The sequence below is a fragment of the Ostrinia furnacalis genome, unplaced genomic scaffold, assembly GCF_004193835.3.
Source record: "Ostrinia furnacalis isolate ACB-3 unplaced genomic scaffold, ASM419383v2 OfSCF4153, whole genome shotgun sequence".
NCBI classification, from domain to species: Eukaryota; Metazoa; Arthropoda; class Insecta; order Lepidoptera; family Crambidae; genus Ostrinia; species Ostrinia furnacalis.
The window spans coordinates 224,858-250,898 of record NW_021134392.1 but is presented as its reverse complement, the minus strand read 5'-3'; the positions used below and the strand labels follow the sequence as shown (position 1 = coordinate 250,898).

The window sequence follows — 26,041 nt, the reverse complement described above, 5'->3', positions numbered from 1 at the left end:
TTTTTTGGTTATTATGACATCGCTTCAACTGTATAATCTAGTTTCTAATACTTTTTCCGAGAAATCGACGTTTTCTTCTGGAGCTGGGTATGTGTAATGTGGGTGAGCTTAAAAAATTAAAGCAGGATATAGGTACTTTTTACACACGATCTTGTGTGAAACCCAGAGAGCGAGAGCTAGCCCTTAATTGCGATTAAATTAATAATGCAAAATATCCAGCATCAATCGATATCGATGTGGACCGTCGCCGTACGTCACTAGCAATAAGACATCCGCTAATGTGTTGATCAGTCCTATATCATGTCCGTGAATAATATTTATAGCGAGCTTTATAGCGAGGATTGTTAGTTTACACCGAATTAAAGCAAATGGCGTTTATGAGCATGGCGCTGCGGGTCATTTGTGTAACGACGTAAACACGCTCGATAAAAACATTAAAAATGATAATCGGGCAGTATGGTGGAATTTTACTCTTAATTAACATTGGATTAATGAGAATGACCATTTTTATCGCACAAACAGAGTTCTACCTAAAACAAAAGTTATCCAGAGATAACATACAAATATAACAATTAATTTCCCCGTTTCTAAGCTAGTATTTTTTGTCAATAAAGAAGTCAAAAATATCAAAGAACCTGAAAAATACCTGTGGACAACTTCCAACTTAAAATGTGCCAAAGCCTTTGCCGCTGTAGGACTAATAGTTTTTACTAGCAATAAATTAATTAAGCTTTAGGACTAATAGTCCTATCTTACAGAGTTTCAGCGGCCGCCATAAGAACGAGTGGTGAAAATGCCTGTCTTTGTACTCGTTTTGTAATTAAATACAAAATAGGCACAAACCAAATTAACTTGTAGAGATCAAAACTGCCTGCCGGTTCAAACTATGCTGCAAAAGTTCCATCTAACAACGAAGTGCATAGTTTTCAGGAACAGTGGCAGTGCGCAGACGCCGCCGCGCTTTGATGTGCTTTGACAAACGCGCAGTATGGCCGCTTCAGCGAACTGGCCGACACGTGCGGAACGAGGGGGAGGGACTGGGTTATATTTGAGGACAATTTTTACAGAAGATGTTTAAATAAAATATGAATCGATTTACAACTCCGCCAGTAGCCCTGACTGTTGTAGTAACAAAGGAGGCGTTGACCAAAAATGCGATTAATTGTCAAGTAGAGCTATGAAGAAAGCTGTCAAATGAATTGATTGTGAGCTAAATGAACCGGTAAGAGCGATTTGGGATGTCTGTCTACCCCCAAGAAAATAGAGAAACGGCCTTTAAAGGTAGCGCGCAGGCGCTGGATGCAGGCTGCATCCAGTATTCTAATCGAAATCTTTAGGGGTACGTTACGTTCAAAACGCGACGTCCTGTGGCTGAAACACTGAAACCAGATTACATTATTGATGAAACAGAAAAACCTGATCACTATCAGTGATATCATAACACTAATCCATGCAAAACCCCCAACAAACGGAAGCTAGACGCCACCGTTCCACTCGCGCGCACATGTGCGGCCCCGCCCACCACAAAGGCGCCGACAAAAACCGTCATTAGGAACTGGACATGTGGACAGCGCTGCTCAGGGTTAAAATTGAAGTCTACTGAATGACCACTTGTTAATGTCCATGGCTTTTTTAAAAGAATACTTATTTATGTTAGACAAACACGACTTTAACGTCAATTAGAACTAGATAGGTGAATTTTCACACTGAAACTGAATTCAGTTGGTGGAAACCTTCAGCCATAACGACGCGACGGAATCATTTATTCATACCAGCAATACACATTGAAGTGTCGTGGAGTAGCATTATAATGAGATTATGGCTAGGTAAGTGTCAAGCCAGTTTCAGTTTTCCTGAAAAATAAGATGTTGGAAATAATTGGTTTGGCCTTACTATACCTACATTATAGTAAATTGTTACAGGAAATTAATATTAGTGAAATTAATATTAGTTTATAGAGTTCCGGCTTAAATAGGTTTTGATTTTAAATCAGTTCACTGTATTAGTACACTGATTTCATATTAGGAAAGTTACATATTATTCAGTATGCGCATTTGATCTTCAGATTTCGTTTTTTGCAAAATTTAATAGAATTTTTAAATCAGTTGTGGCAATGACTTAAAAAAGTGACTTGTGTACTAACATAAAAATGCGTTTCAGGTACAAAACCATAAAAGTATGAATTAAAATTAAATAACGAAGGCACTGCTGAATGCAGGCCGCTAGTAGACGGTCAATATGGAAATCATTTTGGGAGGCTTATGTTATTCAGTGGTTACTGTGTTTGAAATGATAATTCATTAAATTACACCTCTAAATGATCAAGTAAAAAGATTTTCAGCGGCTATTTCCATCGCGTTTCCCCGTCGGCGCGAGCGCATCCATCAACCGTTTTGTGCGAGCGCAATTTGCGCGTGCACGAGCGGGGAGTGACACATCGAAACTGATTTATAACACGCTTTATTTGGTTTTACCCCTTGGCCGTTTAGTTGTATTTGTAGCTAATTAAAAAGCTTTCTTTTTGTCGTGTCGTTGTAAGTTTAAAGCGTTTCAGTCCTTGTTATTTTAAGGTGAAAACAATTAATTAAGTTATTAGCAGAAAAGTAACTCCCATACCGTTAGTCAAGAACAACTTTATAAGTACGTCAATTAAAATTAGTTACGTGGGAAAGGCGAACACTAATTCTCAGGTAGACAGAATGAAACGCACGTATTCCGAAGGTTTATATTAAGAATACCTACCTAGGTATAGGTAGGGCACTTGCGCTAAATACAATAGTATTTAACTCAATGCATTAATTAACGCGACAGTTAACTTATTCCTCTGCCAAATGTATTTATCACGAGCCCTAATCTAGCGCAATTCGCAGCAACAAGCCGTTCGTCAAATTTCTTTCGGACGTTTCCCATTTATATCGTCTATGTAATAAATGGACAGAGGAATGTGGTAATTATTTGCACGGACATAATTTACACCGTCATTAAATATTGGACGGCTTATTAGCCAATAACAGCTGATAGAACTCGAGGGGCTGGGCCTAGCCTAATTATAAACCAGTGGGCTAATTCAAATGCATCTGTCTAGAGTNGTTTACCCTAATTCTTATAATAATATTTGTTAATTATAGCTTTCTTGAAATAAGAATGATAAAAAGAGTCCAATTTGTATAGGTTAATTTGTATAAAGGTTTTTTAGCATTCCCAGCGTAGAATCGGCCCCATTGTCTATGATTTATGTGGCCCCACTCGCAATCCGAAATGGCAACACTACTTCACAAATTAAAAAACTAATCTGTCAATTTGACAATTGTCTATGGTGAAGCGAATTTCCAACATTTCCTTCGTGTTAATTTTACAAATTACGATAAAATTTAGCGATTATTATAATGATTCACTTCAAAGATAGTAAAAATAAATCCGCGTTGAGTACAAGATGGGCTCAAATGTCGAAACAAGAGCAAATAATCGAGAGAAAGAAGATGGAGATCCAAGCCAAAGCGGAGGCACAGAAACAGGCTGCCGCTCTCGCTGCACAAGCGAAATTGACCAAGTAATGATTTAATTATTTAGCAAACACTGTTTATTCGCAATTTCCTTTAAAACAATTAACTTTCCAGTAATGCTAATTTTGCTAAGAACTACCCACATTCAGGTTATTGTTAAGATGTTCTTGTGGTTCTTTCCAGTTTACTTTGTCTGATTCTATTCTTCCATGTTTTTCTCTAGGAGTAAAATGGCTAGAAAATAACTTCTAGTCTTACCTGTAGACGTTTTTAATACTTGTAGGTAAACTTGAGGTAAACCAATAGAAGACACTAGTTTTAATGTCATGTCACTACAATAGACTTTGGTCACAGCTTGAAAAAAATAAATCTGAACAAAATTATGATTTTTCAGCCCTCTATAAAATTAACATTGTCTTCTCTGCCCCTTTTTATTAACTTCTAATAATTACAATTTTAATTTAATTGTATCTTAGTAGGTAGGTGATTTGAATAAATAAATAATTATACTTACCTCCATTATCTTTTGATTATTTCCTTGATTGAAAACCGATTCAATTCTCATGACAACTAATAAAGCATGACCTTGATCGTAACATAACCATTCTGTTAAAATTTCCAGTCCTTCAACGTCAGAAGACAAAAATTCTGCAAATATCTTTTCTAACGATGGCAGCTTCATGAGTCAATTCAAGGCCCTCCTCGAAAAACAACAGCAGGAAAAGAAAGAAAAGGAAGATAAAGAAAAAGAAATAGAAATGGAAAAAGAAAGAGAGAAACAACTGGAGGAGGAAAAATTGAACAAAAAACCAGTTAACATAAAAGCGCAAGTGGAAGCTTATATGTCTGATTTTAAAGGACATGAACCGGAACACTTGACTTATGATCAAGATGAACGAAGGAAACCAAATGACCGGGGACCTCGGTATGTTATCATTTTATTTTATTGTGAAAACATTCTCAGCTTTTATAAGTACATTAAGTTTTTATTCAGAAATGTTTATCATTTACCTATCCCAAAAGGCTTCTCTTTTTTCAACCTTTTCCTAATTGTTTTTCTATTTATAGGGAACGGCACAGGAATAGATGGAGTGACAGAAACAGAAATAGGCCACATAGTCCCATGACACCCGTAATAGAGGACCGAAAAAAACAAACTGACAAATCTATCCCACCACTCATGCAGCTCTCTGTTATGCCTCCTGATGAATCTAATTCCGAATCCAGTAACCGTCCACCATGGATGCAGCATGATTCAGATTCTAAAGACGAATCTGAGCATTCAGACTCTGGCAATGGCAACATGATACCACCTAGCCCTATGGGTCATGGGCCCATGGGACCTGGACCTATGGGACATGGTCCTATGGGTCCTGGCCCGATGGGACCTGGGCCAATGGGACCAGGTCCAATGGGCTCAGGACCGATGGGACAAAGACCAATGGGACCTGGACCAATGGGTCCTGGCCCAATGGGTCCCGGACCGATGGGGCCTGGTCCCATGGTGCCTGGACCGATGGGTCACGGACCAATGGGTCACGGGCCCATGGGGCCTGGTCCAATGGGTCCCGGTCCAATGGGTCCCGGACCAATGGGGCCAGGACCAATGGGCCCCGGCCCGATGGGGCCAGGTCCTAACATGGGTCCTGGTCCAATGATGCCGCCAGGTGGACCCGGTGGTCCAATGCCCCCATTCATGGGTGGAGGGCCGCCCAATTTTCCTATGCCGCCTAATTTTATGGGACCTAATGGCCCTGGTGGTCCTTGCGGTCCCGGGGGTCCTATGCCTCCTAATATGTGCGGCCCTAACATGCGTGGGCCTGGTCCTAATGGGCCTATGCCACCTTTCTTTGGTCCGCCTTTTAATCCGAATATGATGGGGCCTAATGGCCCTCCAAACTCCATGATGCCTCCTAATTCTATGAACAATAACAACATGCCATTTATGGGCCCTCGTCCACCATTCGGGCCCAATGGTCCTAATTTCGGCCCGCCTGGAAGTGGACCACCCCCTAACATGCCTCCATTCGGACCAAACACTCCTATGCCTGGTCGCCCAATGCCAGAAAAGCCTTTAGATTCTGACTCCAAGAAAATCCAGAACATTCCGCCAATGAGTCACATGTCAAAGTCAAAAGATGAAAATGGGAACGCTCCACCGCCGCCTAAGTCCTCACAAGGTACCAATCATAATATCTTTGTCTATTAATTTATGCCTTTGTAAGATTATTTCTTGTTTATTTGAGAAGTAATAAAACAAAGGCAATCTTTCTTGTGTGTATATCTATTGCAAAATAAAGTTCTTTGATATGTTGAATAAATGGTACCTACATAATACAATATTATTACGTTCTATTGCTATCTGAAACGAAAGAAGCAAATTGCTTTATTGTAAATTGAACTTAATCTCAAAATTTGCTAATGTGCAGCATTAGCAGGATTTGTAAAAGCATCTGCTTAAATTATTTTTGGAGCTGAAATCATTGGCCAAAACAATTACTGAGCCATGCAGCCTTATTATCTGTTGCTATAATGCCAAGAAAAAAAGAACATTGTTCTATAGTCTGGTCTGCGAGCACGTAGAATTTTGTCCAATGACCCCAAGCTACCCATCCTTATCGCTCGCGCGTAATTATGTTGCTGTCGCGCTCGAACACTCACTGCGGGCGCCCGTCGCACAGTCGCGACAGCAATATAATTAAGCACGAGCGATAAGGATGGGTAGCTTGGGGTCATTGGACAAAATTCTACGTGCTCACAGACCGGGCATAACCATTGAATGGTTTTATTAGCCTAAAAAAAAGACATATCAGGGAGCTTACAATGGCGAGTCTCGGTGCAAGCATAACTCCGTAGTATCGTTTGCCCGAGCGTGGGGTGCTCGCGTGGCCGATAGACACAATGCTGACTCGTGGTGTGCAGTTCTTTCTGCAGATATGTTCCCGCCCTCAGTCCAGCGAGCTGCTGCCGATGTCGCCTGCAACGGCGACCACTGGGAAAACGTCCTGAAAGCCATACACTCACAAGACCAAAATATGTGGTAATGCCACTAACCACAATCCCAAACCGGAGGATACGTTCTGTATTCATTTTTGTATTATTCATTATTGCCTTGAGTGGAATCGAATTTTACCTAAAAGCTTCCTGCACTAGTTTTAAAGTTAGCGTAACGGTTCCACTGGCACGTTCACAGGTTTACATTACAAAATCCTTTTTTGTTTTTTTTTGTTCGATGGTGTTTATATGCGAGTGTTCTTCCAGGTTCCTTCATAATCCGAAATCTAGTGAGTACAACGCGTTCAGGGATCTGGTGGCCAAATACCGCAGGGAGCAAGGCGAGACGAAACCAGAGGTGAAGCCTGAGGATCGATATGAACCGGAGTTCAGTTTGGAGGATGATGACAGTAATGACAGCAAACCGGCTATCAAGCAAGACATCCGTGATGAGTATGTGAAAAAGTCTCATTGAATTTTTTACTGCTCGCTTTGCTTTATCTAATAATTTTAGGGTAAATCTGAAGGAGATCTGAAGTCTCGCTGATGTTTGACGTTACAAAAACGCCCTCCAGTGCCATTCCCATACAGACCTATAATCTTAATTTGTTGGCAAAATCCTGGATTTCAGTATTTAATATTTGTCTCAAAGGACTAGCAGAGCAAAGAATATTTTATGAGATATACAGGGTGGAAACGATAAGTGATCTCATTCGATTATTTCTAAACTATACAAGATATCGAAAAACTGGTTACTGATCCTGAAAGTGCTTCACGAGCTCTATCCAACGGTACCAAAATAGGCTACAGAATTAATTGGATCTATCCGAAAATTAAATGTTTTCAGCCTCCATACTAAATGTATGCCAGCCAAACAAAATTAGAAGTATTGATTTTTTTTATTAAACAATAAACACTTAAAATTAACTCGTAAATTGTATTCTTATTTAAAATTATTCATGGAAAACATTGATTTTAGGCTTTACTTGCTATAATATTATCAAGACATGAGTGCCATGACTGTGGCTGTACTAAATGTATGGAAGCTGGAAACATTGAATTTTAGGATGGATCCAGTTAATTTTGTAACCTATATTGGTATGGTTGGATAGAGCTCGTGAAGCACTTTCAGGATCAGTAACCAGTTTTTGAACATCTTGTATAGTTTTTAATATTATGGTGGTTTTACTAAATGTATGGAAGCTGGAAACATTGAATTTTTGGATAGATCCAGTTTATTATGTAACCAATTATTGGTACCGTTTGAAAGAGCTTGTGAAGCACTTTTAGAATCAGTAATCAGTTTTTCGATATCTTGTATAGTTTACAAATAATCGAGTGAGATCACTTAACGTTTCCACCCTGTAGATGTTGCTGCAAGGCAACTTCTTTTTTTACTTTATCATCGTCTCATCTTCTTTTATTTATTTTTATTATAAAAAATACTGTATATTTTTGCAGTAGCAACCCCGATTCCTCTGCGCACTACATGATGCACTTCAACGCGATGAAGCGAGAAGCCAGCTCGCAAAGCGACGAGGAGGCCGAAAGCAAGCGAGACGCGAAGAAACGCAAAAGGAAGTCGAGGTGGGGAGATGACCCCCCAGCGACCGATATCAAACCCCCAGGGGTAATGGCCGTTTTGCCCCCAATGCCTCCGGGGGTGCCAGGTGCTATGCATGGCATGGGTAAGCGGATTTTTTGATTTGAAATCAATAAATGTTGTGCAGCTGTGAGTCCATAATATCTCCTGTTTTGATTATTTCTTGAATTAGTTCAATAACTGCGGCGCATTTCAAAAAGCATCGGGCTCATTAAGTTATAAGAATCCGGCTCATTAAGTTAAATGAAAATGTAACTAACTAAACACCTACCAACTTTTAAATATCTCAGATCTTCTGAGCCTACCTCTCATATTATCTTCCTTTCTTTTTAACCGATTTCCCAATGCATTGCATCGTTGTTGTAAATGTATGAGGATCGAAGATAAGAACCTAATGGGATTTTGTAATCACACTTATTTTGACTTATTCTGGTGTTTTTTTGAAGATTGTCATGTCTTTTGTATTTCTCTCATTTAATTGTTTACTTTAAATTCCCAATAGTACACCGTTATTCTCATTCATGTTTTAAAAAATAGCTATTTTTGGGATGTAATAATTTTTCTTACCAGGGTCACTGCTATCTTGAAACTGATTGTTTCCAATCGGTCATCACATCATCTTCAACGCAGTGGTAAATCGATGTAACACAGAAGCGGAGACAGTTCTAAAACCAACATATTTCACTTTCAGGACCGTCTCTAGCAAAGATAGACGAAGATGGACTGAAATTGACCAATGTGAACCGCAACAACAAGGAGTTGATGCAGTACGCCATGACAAACTATGGCACTACTGATCTCAGTCCCGAAGACTGGAAGAAATGCGAGGATAACTTTAAACTTAATCTTTTATATCAGGTAAATAAAAATACAAATCTTTTATTCAGTGCTTATGCCCTTTCCAGATTGACTGATTTCAAAGAGTTAACTTAAAAATTTGGGATTGATGGTGAAAACGGGCATAAATGCTCGGGTTCATAACTTGATTTTGATTTCAATCTTATTCACCTCCTATCATGTTGAAGTAACACGGTGACGATTGTAGCTCAATCAATGGGCCTAATATTATTCTGGTAGCTCAATCAATGTGCCTGATATTATGATATTTGAACTTATAGGAAAGATCCTATAGGAAAATGTGCGCAAGAATTACACGAACTAATTCCACCAGCCCCCTTCCATTTCCATTCCCACCAGACGCAGGTTAACGTGCCATCCCTATATTCCACCAGCTCGCACTAAGCGTTTCGATGCCTCTTTTATAATGCGAACAGCTAGGGACTGGAATTCGCTGCCTGCTGCTGTCTTTCCAGATATGTACCATCCTAGACAGACTGCATCCCACTTAACACCAAGTGCGATTGTGGTCAAATACCTGCCTTGTTATAAAAAAAGTTATATTATTTTCTCAGGACATGTTGAAGAAACGCCAGCAAGTGGAGAGGCTAGCTGCTGCTGGCAAACACAAGTACGAGTACGACAGCGATGAAGACACGTCCGAAGGCACTTGGGAGCATAAGTATGTCGCTTCTGTAATTACAGGTCTTTTTGTCTTGTCGTGTCGACAACAAACCTACACAGTGTCAGCCCAAAACTCACAAGAGTGGCGTTGTCAGTAGCATTTATTAAATCTTTCTGCGTGAAGTTGTTTGGGAACGCAGGGCACGATATCATGTGCTTCATCGACTGGGGATCATAACCACACTTGCACTCCAAGTTTGAACCACCTGAGAATCCCCACCTGCACAGATTGTCCTTACTACGGCCGACCTGCGTCCGTATTACAGCATTACAGGTTTCTTGATATAAAAGAAGTAGGGTCATGTACACTCAACATCAAATAAACCGCACCTTCCGCGACGCGAACTTTAAAGATTTTCTTCTGACACAATCATGGTACCCCAACAATATTGGTGTTATTTGAAAGCCCAATAAATATCCTTAAAGAAAAACACATTCAATTTCTTAATAAACATACCATATACAATAAATGTGACTTGAAAATAGACCTCACTTTGGGCTCACCTCTGGGATCAATTAGACCAATTTTTATGGTTATAAAACCAAATAAAGATCTCACGTGTCCTCTTTAACAGATGGATAGCGATTAATCCCAACTTAACAGTTTTATAGTAATAAAAAATGGCTATAGCGTAACTACCTATTTTTTGAAGAAGTGTCTCTGGATCCTTGTAAAGACACATTTTTGGGGTAAAAACCTTTCCTTTAATGAAATGAAGTATAGAACTAGGCTTACAAATGGTACCAATGTTGGTGGGAAGTGGGGATTCATACGTTTGATAAGTGCTTGTCGCGGGAGGTGCGATTTATTTGATGCCGAGTGTAGATGTTCAGTGTTAAATAAATATTGGTTAAAAAGAGCGCTAAGAGCATACTGGGATCTCCGATTTCTTCAAATTTTGAGTTGGCTAGCTCGAAGAGTATCGATGGTCGAATCCTCCATTTGCCTCTAGTAAATTAGAGAGAGTAATTGTAATTGTTTTGTTTTCAAGACTCCGCGCCAAAGAAATGTGCGCGACAGAAAGGTGGGCCGACGAACTCACGAAGCAAGCCGCCGGTAAACATCACATTGGAGACTTCTTGCCACCGGAGGAATTGAAAAAGTAAGTATTGAAGAAGTACATATTTTATAATAAATCTTACTGCTGATTTTCGCGAATAACAGAACCAATACCGATACCAATACCAACCAGGTGAGATTGCGGTCAAATACCTTCCTTCTTATGCATAAAAAAATACATGAAACAGCCAAAAGTAGGATATTAATAAATAGCTGATGTTTTGTGTATTTTATACAGTGGGATATAGTTCCCTCCCACCATATTATGAACGTCTTAAGGTCCAAAAATAAAAATATATTGACTGTTTATGCCCGTTATAGGCTCGAAAGCTCACTGGGTGCAATTTCATAGATTTGGTTTGGTTGGATTTCAAACAAGTAAATTGAGTCTAGGATTGTAATACGGGCATAAAACCCTTTCAGAACAGAAAGTTGAATTCTTGAAATGTTTAATTTGCAAAATGATTAATTCCATAAAAGTTGAATTTGCAAAAGTAACAATAGCAAAATGATAGTTTGCAAATCACTATAAACTCGCGTTAAGTGTTAGTGGGATCGATAAATTAGTTTAGCTAAAACGCATCGTTTTCATTACAGGTTTATGGAGAAATATTCTGCAGTCAAAAGTGGGAAGGAACCCGATCTCAGCGATTACAAAGAATTCAAATTAAAAGAGGATAACGTTGGTAAGTTTCATTTTAAAAATTAATAGGTTTTATGGTAGGACTAACGGGCAAATAAATCCTTATGTATTGTGTTACAGGGTTCAAAATGCTTCAAAAGCTTGGCTGGAACGAGGGTCAAGGTTTGGGCGCCGAAGGAACTGGTATAGTCGACCCTATTAACAAGTAAGTGTTAATTAATAACAATATGCAGCTATTTGTTCTTATTTATATTGCATATGAGTATTTCTCAAAAAAAATGTACGTAACGAAACGGTAGTAACGAAATAGTAAGGCCATAAGGCTTGGTATACATTGGCGAAATATTGTGAATGCTCTTCATTTATTCAATTCGAAATATTTGTAAGTATGCACCCAAATACGGGGTAATATTAAGGGGTTAGAAATAAAATAAGGGAGTAATCATTCATACAATTTTAATAAAATTATTTTTGTTTCATCATGTTTATCCATTTTGAGTCGTTCTCTGTAAGCTTTTTGCCTTTCGGCATTGGTTTTTGGCGGCATTCCTAAAAAAACAAAAGAAGTAATCACATAAAAACGTAATCTAAATGATTTGATAATTTTTTGCTGGTGGCACTTCTGTAAAGCAGATAGTATCCAATCCTTTTGTTATTAACGCTCTATATTTTTTGAAATAAATTAAGTAGTGAATATTACTATGCTTAGTCAGGTAATAACAGTATACACTCAGCATTATGTTGTACTTTTTCGTAACGTAACGAAATTCGTAAAAAACGTAACGAAATATTAGACAAAATGAGATCAGAAACAAGTATTTTTTTGATAAAATTTGTTACAGCAAATATAAAAGCTTACTAAATGTTCGTACCACACGTATTACAAAAAATGGTTAAATGAAGACTTACCGTTCTATATAAAATCGCTGATTTTACTGCCTGTTACGAAAAAGTAATCCCACAAAACACACACGTTTTCACTAATTTTCGCGATAGATGTTATGGCGGAGACGTCAGGCCAACAGCCATTCAGAGTGCAGCTATTGTTGTCCGTGTAAAATAAATACGGAATTGTTCAGAAACCATGGGAAAGTAGAAATAAATCGTAACTAAAGAGTAAATAACGAAATAGTAAATGAGAGCGACTCATTTTGTTTTTTTGCTTTAAATTGCCAATTCATTATGACACCCCATAGAAAATCAATTTGATACAGAAACTGCGATTACTGTAGAACGATAATACAAAGAAATTTACAATAATTTAGTTACGTATCGCATTTTATGAAACAAAAATACATGAAAAAGCTAGGGTGGCAAACAGGTTTTTGTATGAAAGGTAAAAAAGGACTATTTTTAAAATATCTAAATATTTGGTAATAAGTAGGATTATAGCTATAATTCTTCGTTATCTTAAAGATTAATAGTCATCCTTCAAAATTGTGTGTGTGTTTTTATTGTGTGATGATTTATAAATATAAAACTTTTGAACTGTTTCAAAGCACACTTTTTTTTTTCAAAATGTACATTTTTTTTTGAGAAATACTCATATAATTTTTAAATTTCAAGCATTGAGGTTGAATTAATGGTACTTTTATCTTTAGAATTAGTAAACTTTAAGCTGATGTGTCTTAAGAGCATTTTGAAGCTAAGCATGATTGTGTCCCAGCAAATTTTATTATTTGTATTCGGTTAATTTAGACTTAGTTTAATGTTAGCATTAAAATATGTTTTAAGATTCCTTTTTTATATTAAACTGGTCCCAACACCATACCCTGAGGAACACAGATTCTTAATTATTGTGTTGTAGATGTGCTCTCGTTGTTTAGCTTAGGCTGGGTTGTACCATCTTATTTTAACTTTAACAAACGTCAAAAATCTGACAAACTCCATAGAAAAAACACCGGTTATCGTTATACTAACGGTTAAACTTAGATGGTGCGACTCAGCCTTAGAAATTAAATCTGTAAAGAAGAACGGTCATCTGTGACCCAGGCCCGACAGAAACGAGACATACCTCAGTTTTTTTGTCATGTCTTAATTAGTTAAATTATATATTTTTTATATTCGAAATCTATGTATAACACCAAAATATTACCCTTTGTTTTTGTTCAGGCGTTATACAAAAACTAATACAAAATACCTATTTATCACCAAAATTGGTAAATGTATGTACCTAAATGTCTATTACAGCTGCTATGGAATGTATCTAGGTGACCTGGAGATACAGCCGGATTATACAGGGTGGTTATACATATGGAACGATAAGTGATCTCACTCGATTATTTCTAAACTATACAAGATATCGAAAAACTAGTTACTGATTCTGAAAGTGCTTCACGAGCTCTTTCAAATGGTACCAATAATAGGGTACAGATTATGGAAGCTGGTAACATTGAATTTTTGGATTTTGTAACTTATTATCTTTTCCACCCTGTATAATCCGGCTGTATCTCCAGGTCACCTAGATACATTCCATAGCAGCTGTAATAGACATTTAGGTACATACATTTACTAATTTTGGTGATAAATAGGCATTTTGTATTAGTTTTTGTATAACGCCTAAACAAAAACAAAGGGTAATATTTTGGTGTTATACATAGATTTCGAATATAAAAAATATATAATTTAACTAATTAAGACATGACAAAAAAACTGAGGTATGTCTCGTTTCTGTCGGGTCTGGGTTTTTTTTGTATGGGGCGTGACCGTTCTTCTTATATGGGCAGTTTTATAATAATAAGATAACTTTTGTACTATTTTATTGTGCAATAAAGTTGAATAATAATAATAATAACTCTTCCATGAATTGGGTTTGTACTTTAGGCGAGGCATACGGTATAAAAACGAAATGCATGTTTATTTTACCGTTTATGATATTACAAGAAGCTTGAATCAATTATTTGATACGATAGCTGATTCTACGCTTCTTCAACTAAAACTCACACCGAAAAGTGGAAGAAAATATTTTTTCAGCAAGATGGCGGGCACAAACAATACAGGGTGAATTTTAAAGTGTGCGTGATTGGTCAAATCCTAAACGTAAACTTAAATAAATTGCGAAAAATGGCAGTTATTTTGTCTAATTTTGAGGACAGCTAAAACTACACTGCATTTTGCATTCAATTTATTATCCTAATCAGGAATTTTCTGTTTTGAGAAGATCGATTGTGTTAACTTAAAGGGAGGCTGTAATCTGCTAAAAACTTCATATAATTTGATCCTTGTGAGATTTATCGACTAGTGTATTTTTTTCTATGCAGCTAAGTGTTTTGTTTCAAAAATTGAAAATTAAAGTGGTTAGTGTACTAAATAAGTCAAAATAGAAATGATATAACATTTTTCGCCATTTTGTACAGTTTCGGGTTTGCCCAACTGCGTAAACATAAAAAAATTCACCCTGTATATTTTTTTATCACCAGGGCGAATCAGCCAGTAGCGAATATGGGTCTGGGTGCGTCCGCGTCAGATATCGTATCTCCGGAGGACGACGAGTTCGACGCGTATAGGAAGCGAATGATGCTGGCCTATCGCTTCAGACCAAACCCTTTGGTGAGTTGACTGTATATCATCATCATCTCAGCCATAGGACGTCCACTGCTGAACATAGGCCTCCCCCAATGCTTTCCATGTTACCCGGTTGGTAGCGGCCTGCGACCGACGACATCATAAAGGTAGCAGGAAAGCGCTGACGGTATAGATCATACACAATAGGGATGTTTCCTGAGTTAAAAAGCAAGAGTTTGAATTAGTCCGTTAGTTAACTTATCAAAAAATACTCGACACGAATTTTTCAGTTTTTCAATCTAATGAAAATTGGCAGAGATAAAGCGCGCCAAAGTTCAAAAGAAGAGGCCCGTGACGTGGTTAAAAGTCTCACGCGGTACTTCAACGCACCATAAGGCGGTTATCACACTGCGCCGCGCTTCGCCGCGGAGCGCGTGATTTCATATAAAAAATACCGCGCGCAGACGGGTTGTCAGTGTGTTGTGCCGCGCGTGTTTTCTATACAAACAGGTATTTGCATACAATGATTAAATCTGTCGTCCCGCGTACCGCGGCGGAGCGCGGCGCAGTGTGATAACCGCCTAACTTCGTAATTATTTGTTTGATTGACGAATAAAAATATACATGGTCCAATATTTTTTGATAATCTGACGAACTAAAAGTATCGGAATTCGGAAATTATCGAACATTAGCTACCTAACTGAGGTTATCAGATAGGTGACCATTCAGACCATATTTTGTGCCATTTCTTGCTATCATTTTCATGCTTTGTCATCATTTTATTATTATTAAGTAATCATCTATTTTATTTTTTATTAAATTCATATATTTTTAATGATAGATCGTTTCATCCAAGAAGACGGGCCCCTACAATGTTTGGTCGAGGGAAGCGCGGGGTGCTGGGAGTTTGATCCGAGCAATCCGAGCGTCATTATTGTAGTGTGCTTGTGCACACTGCACTCATGAATAATTTAGCGTGTACCGATAATACTCAAACATTAGCGGAAGAATGGTGGGGCGCGTCTTCGTGGATGAAACGATATCGCACGTTCATAATCAAACTGTCACTATACAAAAAAGTCGATTTTTCAGGAAAAGCATTTGAAATACTCAAATTTTAAAACCTTTGCAAAGTGTGCAAAATGTTCTTAAATGTTTTGTTTTTTGTTAAATACCAGTAGTGGCTTGTTTGGCTTTTACGGGAATATAATTATCTTTCAAATTATCATAATGGTTTATTTAATATTTAATTTTTTCCCTAAAAATAGTGTCACTTTTCCACTAAAATTGAGACAGTGACAGTTTTCAATTAAAAACATGTTAATGTTGTATTATTAATTCCGGTAGAAATGTCACTATTTTCATATAAATTTGATGATGAAAGATTAAAAAATGATTATTATTAAATAAAACTAACATAGAAAAATCAGTAATTTTAATGAACTTAAAACTTTATAATTTGGATTAAGTGGTACCTATGGTAACGGTAATAAATGTAAATTCTCGATCAGAAATAAATACGTTACACACATGAAATTACTATAAAATTACATCACATAAATCAACTTCTTAAAAAATAAGGTACTCTTTTGTTCAGGCAGCCTTTAAACAACAAGAACTTGATGACCTCGATGAACTTGACGAACTAGATAGTGATTTTTCATGGGAAAAGGGCTCAGAGAAGTAGGTTTAAATTCTGGATCATTATCCAGCGGCCATTACCTCTGCGAGCTATGTGCCCCGGCCACTGCCACTTGATTTTAGCGATTCTGCGGGCTATGTCGGTCACTTTGGTTCTCCTGTGGATCTCCTCATTTCTGATTCCATCACGTAGGGAAACTAACTGAGCATCGCACGCTCCATCACCTTTTGGGTGACCTCTCAGATCCATAAAATATCACTGGCAACACACACTGATCAAAGACTTTTGTCTTGAGGCACTACGGTATTTCGGACGTGAGAATATCATTAAGCTTCCCGAACGCTGCCCAGCCGAGTTGGATTGACGATTGACCTTTTTCTCGAAGTTGGACCTACGTAACTGGACTGTTCGTCCCAGGTAGACATAAATTGTCAACAAACTTTCGAGAGTAGAGTCTCCAGATGAGTGGATACTACATGGACATTTAGGCCATCGACTTAGGCCATCGAGCATTATGCCTAGATCTTCCACAGTCTCAGCCATGATTACGACATCGTCCGCAAATCGAAGGTGGATGATATACTCGTTGATATTTATGCTGAATCCGCTCCAGTCCAGAAGCTTGAAAACATCTTCCAGGGCGGTGTTGAACAGTATCGGAGATATTATGACGTGTCCCTGTCTCACCCCTTGCTGCAACTGGATGAGTTTCGAGTCCTGATCCTGGAGACGAACCGACATTGTGGCGTTTTCGTACAAGCCTTTCAACACTTCGATGTATCTATAGTCAATTTGGCACCGTTGGAGAGACTGTAGCACTGCTCAGATCTCGATCGAATCCAAGGCACTTTCATTTCTTTATAGTTACTTTTGTGAAGCCTCAATGTAACCTTGTTGGTGATCGAATAAATAAATAAATAGTCCACAAACGCTAGATAAAGTAGTAATTACCTTGATAATTTCTTTTATTTTACTAGTGTTTGGATTGACTGGTGGCATTTTTGTTAGCTTTTAAAAAAAAATAACTACTTAATCATTTAAAAATCTTTCTTGTTGTTTTAATTAATATTACACAATTCGGATAAACACAATATTCTACGAAATGATGGAACAATCTTCTTAAAAATGTAAGAGAAATATTGTCATTTTTTGTTTTAAGGCGTTTTTCGTATTACTTTATTGTGACTTATCTTAATGATTTGGAGTAAAAGCGTCTTTATGCTAAAAATGACGTTTTTCAACACAGAGTCCACATAACTATCACGGCGTGCCCGTCCAGTTCCCGTCACTACTAAAAACGTGTCACTGTTACTCACAACATATGCCGGTTTCCCCATTAAACTCCATAACGACACTAGTGATATCTGCCGAACTATTTGAGTTTTAAGCGTGGGATTTTTACAGCATGCACTTTTCGCGGAGCTCTGATAGATGGTGTTGTTAACTCAATTTCTCCCAATTTCGTATAGTGACGGTTTGATTATGAACGTGCGATTATATAGTAGTTTTGAGATGTTGTGAGCTTAACCCTATATTTGGGAGAGGCCTTTGCTCTGAAATGGGACATGTTGCATTTTCTTGTTTTATGTCAATTTCGATTTATTATTATAAAGAAAACCACACGCGCCATCTTTTTCGCTTTTTTCGAACCTACTTTCGCTCATTGTCGTGTGATTTCAATGTGTAGTATGTCTACAGTCACAAGCAAAAATCTGTAAAATAATTAAACTATGCAGCGCTTACATACTGCGTTACTAAGCGCTGTAAGTTTAAATTCAAATTAAAATCATATTTTTGCACGTGACTATTCTATGGGCTAATACATAGTTACAATGTGTAGGTACTTCATTGTTACTCCTTCCGCGTCTCGCCCTTATTGCTTTGCATGATTCTTTATTGGTTAGTTGACACCAACCACAATCAATTATCATTTCAAAACTCCATCTAATTGTAGAGTTAACCGAAGGGTTTTTTTTACTAAAATCATGTTTTTGGAGAAATTATTTTTGGTTAATAATATGGTGTCAACTATGAAATAGTTATCATCATTTTAAAGTTTTCATATCGTTTCGTAATATACAATTTTGTCATTTGGGTTGAATTACAAGTGGTTTCTATAACGGGGAAGTTAGATTCAATATACAGGTTGTCCCGAAATTAGCACGTCACACAGTGCGACGTGCTAATTTTGGGACATCCTGTATGTATCTTGATGTTTTTCTGACAAAAGAAAACCGAAAGTGTTGTATACCTAATTTCGTTTTGAGTATGCATAAGCCGTGTATATTTGAAATCTTATTAAATATTAACAATCTTATAATTTTTATTGTCCTTTTTTCAGAACAACCCCAGACGCCCCTACTACTAGCACATAAGGATACGTATGTTCACTTAGATAGCTTAATGTACTTTTTATTGTAACTTAAGTAATCACAATAGAATTTAGTAATGTTTTCATATTGTTAAGGTTCTATAGACTTTTAATAGAAGCTAGTTGTACACGCTACACGTTTTACGGCTACATGTTCAATTTAAAAGTTTTGGTAATTAAAAATGTATATGAAATTAACTCACACGTTGTATGTATATTGGCATAATAACACTTTTTAATAACATTCGCACACTGTTTCAAATATGAATTTAATAACAGATTTTTAAAACATTGTTTACGTAATCAGTATTTTATGCGATATGGTGATCAGAATTTTTAATAATTGCATAAATAATGTGTTAAATAACTTGTTTACGGCTAGTCTTAAAACTAGGGATTAGTTTATTGTAACGCCCTGTATTTTTTACAAACTACTTTTAATAAGCAAATGTATAAAACTGTTTTTCCTAAATTTTACAACTACTGTACAGTTATTTATGATAACTAAAGTAAAAATGCATGAATGATGCCCGTTTTCATCATCAATCCCTAATTAAGTAAATTAAGTGACCCCTATGAAAACAAAATGCCTGTTAAGTGTTACCATAGGGGTCACTTAAAAATTAGGGATTGATGGTGAAAATGGTCATGAGACTTCCAAATTGTGTTTTAAATAAATTAAGTCGCGAGTTTTTAGCTTTTAGTGATTTAGGTTCGAATGTTTACATGAAATAACATGAGATTATGTCGTTAAGTAAACTTCCATTATGGTCTTCAGGTACTTATTGTTAAATAAAGATTTTTCTTAAATTAAATCTGTTTTATTTTTGCAATTTATGGTAATTTTTGACAAAAAAATCTTAGTAAAAAAAAGGTTGACTTGATTTCTTATTTCACTATCTTAAAAGAGTTATTTACAGTCCTAAGCAATTTGATAACATTTCAGTATCTTGGATTTATTTTGTGAATCAATAAAGCATGTGGCAAACAAAGTTTCATAGTTCATCGTAAGATTAAAAATAAAATACTATTAAAATGTCTATACTAAAATAGTTCCGCATTTTTTGTTCTCATCACTAAAACTCGTTCACCTTACCCTTGATTTTCTTGTTCAAATCACTGAATTGATAATGCGGCTGACATCTCCTAATAGCTACCATACCACGTCCATACATCCAAATTATAAGTCGACACGGTTTTGACGCCTCAAATAAATCGCTGCGATTTTTCTATGTAATTGTTAGTGAGTCAGATTCGCACTGGAACGCCGCCCGCTGCCAACTACAACCCGTTTAAATATAGCAGCAATTGACAAATATTCACAAGTACTGTATTCCATTGAGATGCCCGCGATTTTCTTAGTTTCGCAATGATTTCGGTGATATCAACACGAGTTAAGGAACCCGTGAGTGTGTAACGCGAAAACGTGTTGTGCTGTGTTAGATATACGGTTCATATTTGTGCAAAATGATCCGGAAGAGCGCGAGCTGTCAAGTGTATCACCAAGTGACCTCTACCAGCAGTGATGTGTCGACATCTTCCAGTTCATCGTCGGAAATAACAGATACTCCTTTGAGAAAGTAAGTAAAAGTTGTCCTATAGAGTTGTTTGCAAGTGCCAAGTATGTGACCTAACCAAACATGTTGAAAGGGACATTCAAAATGATTTCTCGGTTTCAAAACCAGAGTGATGTAGGATAGCCTATCGATAGATTAAGTATACCCAGGTATAATCCCATTTTCACGCTGCTATCATACAATTCGAGTAAAAAGACATAAAAGTCATCATCAGTTACAAAATAATCTCATCTATAGTAGTGTTGGCTACTAAGGTTGGCTATCAATATTATAATAACAAGTCTTGATATCACAAATAATTCGTAGTTGTGTAGGTACAATTTTATTACTCTAATGAATGAATGGTATAGAAGCGATGTTTGTTGTTATTAAAAAGTAGAGCAGCGAACATAGAACAACGTAGAGCAGATGGTACACACATGTGCGAGACGCGTTGGTTGTCCTCCTAATGAATTAGATGTATGTTATATGTGTAATTGACATATATTACACCTTGATACACTGGTGTAATATCACGATTGGAACTTGGAACAGTATCCAAATCCTTCACCAGTATCTATAATATCATAATGTGTCAATAGATGTTTTGTTGCTCACGCTAACTAAGTAATCGGCCTACTTCCTAACTAGATTTTTCAGCCACTGAATAATTTTGGATGACTAATGATAGAGACGTTAGTTGAATCTAAATAGAAACTAATATGACTCTAATCTCTTCTGATGGTTTTAGTGTTAACATTTTCATCTAATAATTAATTATTGTATAGGTACCTGTCACTCTTACCTACCAACCTATTTACTACATGGAGCTTTTTTTGATTGGCACAATTACGAGAATAGATTTACCAGTAGTGGAGATTATAGCGTAAAATTAGGGAATCATCTAGTAAGTAGGTGCTCCAAGTAGGTATCTCGTTTTTAAAAGTATTAACTGTGAAAGTAGATAATTATGTAGAGTCTGACTGAGTCAATGCATATCACTGATCACGTGCTGTTTTTGACCGTTCGCGTCAAACTTATAAATAGTTTGGAATTTCATATTCGCGGTTAAGGTGACCATAACTGGGTCAACCGGATCCTGTGTGTGGTCACAGAATAAGTAATAGTACCAAGGTGTGGTATAGTATTCTTCTTCTCGTCAAGAAGAAGAAGAAGGTATAGTATTAATTTAACAGTAGTGCCTACTTAGTTGACTAGGTATTTGACTAACCGATGCAGTTGACTGACAAATCAGTATTGCAGGTCGATCACCAGAGATCTGGGTTCGAATCCTAGTTGGAACTTGGGTCAGCTTTGACAGCGTTAATTACGTATCTAACTATAGTTGTACCTAATTAAGAAGACTGTTTCACCAAGCATAAAGGTAGGTATTTTGTACTGATTTCTAAGTATATTTTTACAACTATAGCTATTATCACATACATTAGCCCTTGCGTGAAAAGAACCTAGGACTGGTAGACCAATAAACCCGATTTTCTTTCAAGTTTTGTTTTCGCATTCGCTGCAGTAAGAATAATACAATAATATCTCCTTCCAACCCGTAGGTGTGCCTTAGAACAAATAAGATCCTTGAATACGAAAATAATGTTTCAATCTTTTATTCAAATATGGATTCCAGACGATATTGGATGAATCTGTTTAGTACACCTACATATTATTTATTTTAATAAGGGACAGTCCCTTAAAATAAGTAATATTAAAATTACGTTGCTATTAACTATGGTTGTTATAGATAAGTACGCTATTCTATGGCTATCCTACATGAATTAGAATTTCCAAAAAATCCAAAATTACGTTTTTTTTGGAAATTCTAATACATGTAGGATTTTTTTTCCTTCTTACCTTTGTTGAGGCGTTCTCGGCTGTAGAGGCGGATAAAGCTCTCCGCATGATCTCCCCTCATCTCTTCCTGCAGACTGATTTCTTTTATTAATTTTATTTAATTTTTGCAAAGGTTCAATCGTGTGCTACGTTCGGCTGTAGCGCGCCACTGGTCCTACTTCAAGAAAAACAACCGGTTGAAGACCAGGGGCCGTTCCGTCTCCGACACCGGCATCTGTGACATCATAAATGATGGTAAAGTAATAATATAAAGATAATTTGATTGAACAAGTCCTACTCTATAATTAACACTAAGCCTAGGCGCAGACCACCGACTTTTAGTTGGCCAATAGTTGGGCCCAATTCTAATTTGTATGAAGAATCGGCCAATACCAAATCAGTGTAATGTGCGTACTTTCAAACATCTCTATGATACAGATCATCAGCCCGATCCAACTATCGGCCAACTAAAAATCAGTGATCTGCGCCTACGCTAAACGCAATACATCATTACCTAATAAAACTATACTCAACATCAAATAAACCGCACCTTCATCGACGCGAACTTTAACGATTTTCTTCTGACACAATCATGGTGCCCCAACAATATTGGTGTTATTTGAAAGCCCAATAAATATTCTTAAAGAAAAACACATTTAATTTCTTAATAAATATACCATAAATGTGACTTGAAAAAATACCTCACTTTGGGCCCACCTATGGGATCAATTAGACCAATTTTTATGGTTGTAAAACCAAATAATGATTTCACGTGTCCTCTTTAACAGATGGATAGCGATTAATCACAACTTAATAGTTTTATAGACATAAAAGTTGGCTCTAGCGTAACTACCTATTTTTTGAAGAAGTGACTCTGGATCCTTCTAAAGACACATTTTTGGGGTAAAAACCTTTCCTTTAATGAAATGAAGGTTAAAACTAGGCTTTTAAATGGTGACAATATTGGTGGGAAGTGGGGATGCATACGTTTGAAAATGCTTGTCGCGGGAGGTGCGATTTATTTGATGTCGAGTGTATAAACATTTAATCAGAGATAGAGCACTATTGAAAACATCAACGCCGTGTTTTATGTAGGTACGAGACTAATATTAGATTTGTGATTACTATTTATAAGTTTGATTTTTGAACTAAGCTGAATTCTTACTTGAAACGTTAAGGCCACAATAAAGTAAGCGCAAATCACTCAAATGGATCGACTTTCAAAACTATAACTTCGTTTTAGAGTGTCTCACCTCACGTCTCGCTAGCTAGACTCATTCAAATGTACAAAATGGCCTCCCTCTATGTATCTACCTGTGTACTATGTCTTTCTATGCTTTCAGACTGGCAGCTGGCCTACTTGGATATCCCTGGGGGCACCCAGAGGCGGTCTCTACAAGTGTTTGGCCGGACGCCATCAATCGCCGTGCCCTCACTCTATGTCACGTGAGTTTTCTGTTCCATTTCCATAGATATTATTTACTGTCTTTCCCGAAAACTATAATCCGGCCTTTTCAAGGCGAGAGTGAATAGGCACTTACAGGGCAGATATGTACCATCCTAGACCGCATCCCACTTAACATCAGGTGCGATTGTGGTCAAATACCTGCCTTGTTATGCATAAAAAAAAAAGTTACACATTTGTTAACATCGCCTCTGACTGAAAAATAAACTAATTCCAAATGGTTTCAGTGACTTTTAGCCATATTGTATGCGCCTACGCCTAGTGGCCTATCTACAACTAGATAAAACTAAGGTAGAATGAAAAAAGTTTTTTTAATAACCTATTTCATATTTGGCGACTAAGTATCTCTTATTAGGCATCTTTATAAAGTCATAATAACTAGGCCTATGAGAAAATAGTTTTCACGAGGCAAATGAAAAACAACGCTCTGATTGAAATATCGCTGTTTTTCAATTTTTTTGCAACTGCGCTCCTGACGTAAACTGTTGTTCTTGCTCTTCCAAGAATTAATACGCAAATATTATACAGGGTGGAATTTTGTAATGCCACGTGGAGGGAAAGTACTCATAATACTGTAGATAGATTATTTTACTCTAAGAGAACATTCCTTTATTTTTGAAAAGAAAGAGAACTGCATTCAAAGATTTCCAACAGCTTGCTACACCCGGGAATCGAACCAACTAAAATATATTAAAAATGATTTTGAATTTGGACCAAAATGGATGATTCCTTTTCTATCTACTGTATTTTAAGAGTACTTTCCCTCCAGGTGGCATTACAAAATTCCATCCTGTATATGATAGATTTTTATTTTCTTATCCATACAAGAATTATTTTAGATAATTAATCGTGTAGAGACAGGACACGTAAACCGAACTGCGTACCTACGTAGGATTTTAAATAATCTGCGTCCAAACATGTTTACATGATATATTTGAGCTCGTGCGCATCTTCATCTAAAATCTCATTCGATGGTCCCGAAGCAGGTGTGTGAAGGTAGTCCAAACAATCTTATTGATAGTGTCGTTGTATGCTATGATTTAGGCGTCTGGCATTGAGAGACGATTCTGTTTAAAGGTATTAATATCTGGTTACTTTTGTATGAGCCAAACAGAGAGAGGGCTATAATATAACTAGGTTTGCATAGCAATGCTATACGGCATTAAGTTCGCCTTTTGCATACTGTATTTTTTTGTGTAAACAATAATTATCTACTGAGAAACAGTGCACTGACAAAGCTTTTCAAAGCTGACCTTAATTAAAAATGACCGTATGATAGATAAAGGTCGACTCTACCAGATACGAGTATTAACTGTTTCCATAGATATTCTTCACTTTGCAATAAAGATATTTTTACTCAAATCGCTACTTATTGTATACAAGCCCGGTTTCTGTATAGAAATGTTTGATTTCAGCTCTTTTATTCAAATAATATGAACTGACTTTTCCTATGGAGCACGTACTTTATTTGTCAGAAAAAATAACGTACCTATTCTATTAGCGCAGACTAACGCCCGTATTCAAATTCAAATTCAAAATATTTATTTCTTACTAAGTGACAATTTGTAATGGTGTAAATTACTTAATATACAGGAGCTTAAAAACTTAGTTACCTGAGTGGTATCGCAATAGAGTAGGTGATTATTTAAACATTAATGGTAGTATTATTAATATTAATTAACTATAATAAGTAATATTATTATTAAACAACTTATAAGATAACTACAATCTAAGTAGGATTAAGGTTGATAACTAATTGACTATAGTAGTTGGTTACTATAATATTTTTTATGGTCTATTGTTAGGTATTCACAAACATTACTATGCGGTTTCACAGTGCTCATGGACGCACAGAGTCACACACGAACCAATCACAGAGCTTTATTAAATGCAGTGCGTTCGATTTACGCAAGCATCGTTTGTGAATAGATACGGGTGTAAATCCCCTGCTTTCGATGCACATGCATGCGTATGTGTTATATTGATCGTCTGCCCTTGACCATTCTCTCGCTTCGATCTCTGGCACAAGAATTTTCCTCGTCGCTTTTTCCTCGTAAATAATGCGTTGTAATCTCACAAAATGAGCGCTGAGATTTAAATCCAACATCTTTTGCTCCATTTCAAAAGTATCGAATCGTTATTTTATGACGTGTCTTTTTATTTTGTAGTTCTCGTAAAACTGCTTACGAATAGGAAATGAAATGACTAGAGTAGGTTCATCACTATTTAAACTTCTAATTTCGTCGAAAGCTGCATACAAATTGAATCCAGAATACATAGAGCTTTTAAGCTTTCCTCCCTTTACATAGTATATTCGTGACTACATACAGTCTTGTT

The 26,041-nt window shown here is 36.8% G+C and overlaps 2 protein-coding genes across 2 annotated transcripts in view; both read left to right on the top strand.

The window, feature by feature from the left end:
* The first annotated feature begins 3,293 nt into the window (after positions 1–3,293).
* On the top strand, positions 3,294–19,395 carry LOC114358937 (arginine-glutamic acid dipeptide repeats protein). Its single transcript, XM_028313119.1, has 13 exons — positions 3,294–3,550; positions 4,126–4,428; positions 4,572–5,683; positions 6,426–6,543; positions 6,765–6,950; positions 7,959–8,185; positions 8,792–8,958; positions 9,513–9,619; positions 10,614–10,724; positions 11,279–11,367; positions 11,445–11,529; positions 14,744–14,873; positions 18,812–19,395. Exons 1-13 carry the CDS (start codon positions 3,387–3,389, stop codon positions 18,836–18,838), a joined length of 2,826 nt encoding a protein of 941 aa, XP_028168920.1. The 5' UTR covers positions 3,294–3,386; the 3' UTR covers positions 18,839–19,395.
* Positions 19,396–20,025: 630 nt separating this feature from the next.
* The window catches only part of LOC114358951 (uncharacterized), a 44,477-nt gene continuing 38,461 nt past the window's right edge, over positions 20,026–26,041 (top strand). The window contains exons 1-3 of the mRNA XM_028313140.1: positions 20,026–20,421; positions 22,373–22,494; positions 23,583–23,685. Coding sequence (XP_028168941.1) covers positions 20,309–20,421; positions 22,373–22,494; positions 23,583–23,685 — 338 coding nt within the window. The 5' untranslated portion in view covers positions 20,026–20,308. The remainder of the gene's footprint in view (positions 20,422–22,372; positions 22,495–23,582; positions 23,686–26,041) is intronic.

Coding starts and splice junctions, on each gene's coding strand:
- LOC114358937 (XM_028313119.1), top strand. CDS start 3,387: ATGATTCACTTCAAAGATAGTAAAAATAAATCCGCGTTGAGTACAAGA. Junction 4,429..4,571: donor CCAAATGACCGGGGACCTCG/GTATGTTATCAT, acceptor TTCTATTTATAG/GGAACGGCACAGGAATAGAT. Junction 6,951..7,958: donor AAGCAAGACATCCGTGATGA/GTATGTGAAAAA, acceptor ATATTTTTGCAG/TAGCAACCCCGATTCCTCTG.